Source organism: Haliotis cracherodii, unplaced genomic scaffold (assembly GCF_022045235.1).
Source record: "Haliotis cracherodii isolate W230 unplaced genomic scaffold, xgHalCrac1.p SCAF_7, whole genome shotgun sequence".
NCBI classification, from domain to species: Eukaryota; Metazoa; Mollusca; class Gastropoda; order Lepetellida; family Haliotidae; genus Haliotis; species Haliotis cracherodii.
Window position 1 is genome coordinate 38301284 of NW_027266330.1, and position 4312 is coordinate 38305595.

Genomic DNA, 4312 nt, shown 5'->3' on the forward strand with positions numbered 1-4312 from the left:
AAAGCATTGTGATGCAATTTCGACCAAGTGATATCTCCTGTGGTTGCCAGTTTTTGATGATAAACGATGTTAAGTACAGTGGTCATTGGTTTAGTCATAATTTTAGTATGGTAAAGTGAATCTTGGCTTCCTGACGTACTTCGGCAGCTATTAAATTGTAATCGTTATTCACTTAGTTCATTTATCTTGTTCCAAGACACCATCACCAGCCATTAAGATGTCACATTCCAAAGATGATCAGAAGCAGGATGGAAGAGGACAGATTGATTCAGTTCATGATGACGACAAAAGTAATTTCAAGACAAAGTCAGAAGACTCATCGGATGGAGATTATAAACACATTCCACTGTCTTCAGCGACAAAAGTACAAGGGGATGATTTAAGAGATGTTGAGGATAGACTGTTGGGGGATGGAGGTGATGGAGGTGATGGTGGAGCAGTGGAAGGTAGTACACAACCTGAAGAGGACGCCGGTCTTCCCATTGACCATGGTTGGGCGTGGATGGTATTAGCAGGTGACCTTAAGTACACGCATATTAGAATTTAAAGGATCATAGGTGAAAGATAAATCTTCTACGAATTTAAAGGTATGGTACGTTTATACACGGAGGAATAAATGTAGTGTGGTAAATGCTGCGTATGTGTATGTCTCCATCATATGACATGAAACTGAATTAATAAAATGCATATCTTTTTCTGCAGCAGAATCGGTGAAATATTTATGTTTGAAGAAAGATTTTGTTTCACTGAGGTTGACCTACTATTTCAGGTAGTGTCCTGAATGTGTTTATGATAGTGGGATATGCCAAAGCTATTGCAATATTCTTTGTGGCGTATCTGAAGGAATTCGAGGCATCTGCTGCCACAACAACTCTATTCATGGGAGTTATGGCAGGAACGTCCAGCTTAGCGTGTATGTATTTAATGTACCAATTAACCGATCATTCGATGTAACTAGAAGGCAATGGAGTTGGCTGTATAGCTGATTGTACTTAAAAATATCATTATGAATATATCTTCAAAATGATTATTTTGCATTGGCGATCGAAAACGTCCTGTCCATCACAAACATCCCATTCGCCTCCCAATTGCAACATTACCCGTAAACTGGCTTTAAATTACCATTGATGTTACAATATAAGTTCATTTGATTGGTGTGATGTCATTATCAAGTCATTATTTTTAATCAAGGTTGTGAGTTTTGAAAATCACACTTTGTAAGAAATAATAGAGCTGTTGGTTCTCGTACATGTGCTTTGATTCCATTAGGCATGTTACGTCCGAAAATTGAATCATTCAAAACAGTTATATAATTTGATTATTTGATGAAATGGCGAATTTGGTAATCAAAGTACATCCGTGTTTGATTAGTGTCAAAAGGAAGGAATCGAAAGCAGACATTCATCAAAATATCTAATCCTGTTTGGCTACCTGGCCAAATTGTGTTTTTACAGCACTCTTTTCCATGAACGTGATTCTACAACTGATTGGAGAGAGGAAAACTGTAATCATCGGTGGAACAATAGCAGTTGTAGGAATGCTTACAGCCGTGTTCGCTACCAGTATTACATACCTCATCTGCACTCACAGCATCCTAATGGGTAGGTATTTCAAACAAAAATGAAATTGATCAAGGGCATACTTTTATAGCAATATCGGAAAATTCTATGATTGTTTTGAATAAGCAGTGGTTACAGAATCTAGATGTCTTTCCACTTCAACATACAATTGTTTATAGAGCAATTTCTTTCGGGATGATCACACAGAGTTTGATGGTTTAGTACAAAAAAGAATAAACTAAATTTTCAAGATTTTAATATGCATTCAATTTCAGGTATAGGTCTTTCCATGACTCACGGCCCCGCACTGGTACTGATTGGAAAGTACTTTAAGAAGAGAAGAGGCATCGCGACAGCAGTTGCCATGTCTGGAATGAGTTTGGGGGGCAGTGTCTTCCCACCTCTAGTGAACTTCCTATTGGGTGAATATGGAGTCAGAGGAAGTATGTTGATCCTAACAGGGCTGACAATGAACGTGTGGGTCGGGGCAGCCCTGTTTAGACCATTAAGCTATTTTCAAAAGAGGGCACCAAAGAACAGATCAGTCATGAATAAAGGACATGGAGATGAAGATGGTGATGTTGTACAAGACTCTTCTGTTGATATGGCCATCGACGAGGCTGGTGGACATAATGCAGGTCTCAGTCAAATGGACACATGCAAAGAAAAGGCTGTTCGTGAAAGAAACAGACCTGATACGGCGATTAGCTTTGGATCACAAGAACATGATCTTTCCGAATATCATCTGAGAATGTACACAAGCAACCCTGATTTGACATCACTGTCATTGGTGGATATACGAGAGGTTCATTCACAAAAGTATGGCGATGAACAAGAAGCCAGGCTACACAAAAGTGCGTGCATGCATGTTAAACAAGCTTTTGCAGCTTTTGACTTTTCCTTGTTCAAACAACCAATGTTTCGGCTGATTGCCGCATTTTCTCATTTTGGTATGGTGTTTACAGTAGCAGGAGCATATCTTCCTGCCCTGGCAAATGAAAAAGGCATTCCACCAACAGAGGCAGCCTTTCTGTTGACTATTACAGGTGTGCTTGATTTCTGCGGTAGACTGGCAGTCGGGTTCGTTGCTGATCTCAAATACATCAAAATCAATCATTTGATGGTTATTGGAATAGTAATATCTGGAACACTGGCTCAATTCGCCTCTTTTTACAACACGTACCCACTTTTAATCGTATTCTCCGTGCTTGCTGGGCTCTTTGGCAGTTTTTATAATTGCCTGATTCCTATTGCCATTGTTGAGTTTATGGGACTGAAACACATGGCCAAAGTTCTTGGATTTATAGCTGTGTTTCATGGGCTTGCAATGGGGCTGACACATCCAATCATGGGTAAGTCTTCCCATCAGTTTGCATGCTATTAAATTCATAAGGTGTACAAAATTATTAATCATACTACATTTCTGTTTTTACAACTCTTTAATTAATAAATTCAAAGCTTAATAGTTTAATATAAAATAGACATAAAGCGTTTAGACATGCTACAAATATATAACGTAATGTAAAACCCCAATACTTTGACGGTGCAAACCTTTCAAAAGAAAGAATTCGCGGTCTATCGAGTTATTGGTATGTTTGGGCAGAGTAAAATTCTGAGCAGCTAATCAATTAGAGTCAGTATGGTTTCCCGACGCTGTTATCAATATTCCAGCTGTATTGTACCCATGTGGGCAACGAACCCGGACAATCGATGTGAAGAGAAAACGCTGTAACCGCTATGTTACCCCAGCGGCCTCATAACTTTGATGTTCCGTATATATTGAAACGTTTAATACTTCCTGTTATGATGCAAAACCATTAAATACTCGATTTTAAAACAAATGCTTGGTTTTGCTTCTTCACAGATACTGATACTGAAATTTTAATAACCCTAAAAGAAAATATAACATATATAGTCATTAAATTTGAAATATTTCATATTTTGCCTAAATTCTTACTATTGTTTTAAACATTACTTATCGTAACACATTTCTTGCAGGGGCAATCCGTGATCTGACTGGCTCGTACAACTTGTGCTTTAACTATATTGGAATATGCAGCTATATCTGTGCCATATTGCTTCTATGCATACCACTAGTCACAAAGAAGACACCAACGACACCAAAAGCAAAGGAATTGGAAGAAGGCCAACCACTGAAACATGACTGAGATTGAACATTTAAGAGTGTCGTGTGTAGATGCATAGATGCCTTTTTATATATATTGTCTTATATCCCACTACCTATTCGTTTGGAGATTGCATCCCTCTGCGAGTTGTATCTTTGCTTCAACATATTAGACATTGTCGCAGTCATTGTGTTGAAAACTAAACATGTGTAGGTTTTTGAATTGTGTGGATCATTGGAAGCATCAAACGAAATGGCTTTCTGAAGAAAAGTGAAACGATTGTGATCCCCGAACGTTACGAACATCACCTAGATGTAAATCTGCCTTAAGATAGACAACAACTGATACACATGTACATGTATATACCAGCATTATATCATTCGATGTTACCCGTAAAGATCCGGGTTAGAATTGGTCTTCTTCAATCCAACTTGATCGGGTGATCAGGCTCGTATTCCAATTGCGTGGATCGATGCTCATGATGTCAATCACTCGATTGTCTGGTCCAGACTCGATTATTTAAGACCGCCGTCGTATAGCTGGAAAATTGCTGAGTGCGGTGTTAAACAACAAACAAACATCATATATTTCAATAATGGGCTTGGTTTGATAGGCTGAAATAGTTTA

The 4312-nt window shown here is 38.4% G+C and overlaps 1 protein-coding gene across 1 annotated transcript; it reads left to right on the forward strand.

Moving 5' to 3' along the window:
* Positions 1–217: 217 nt before the first annotated feature.
* Positions 218–3778, forward strand: LOC139448869 (monocarboxylate transporter 5-like). Its single transcript, XM_071230391.1, has 5 exons — positions 218–515; positions 770–913; positions 1455–1601; positions 1835–2911; positions 3558–3778. Exons 1-5 carry the CDS (start codon positions 218–220, stop codon positions 3725–3727), a joined length of 1836 nt encoding a protein of 611 aa, XP_071086492.1. The 3' UTR covers positions 3728–3778.
* Positions 3779–4312: the final 534 nt, after the last annotated feature.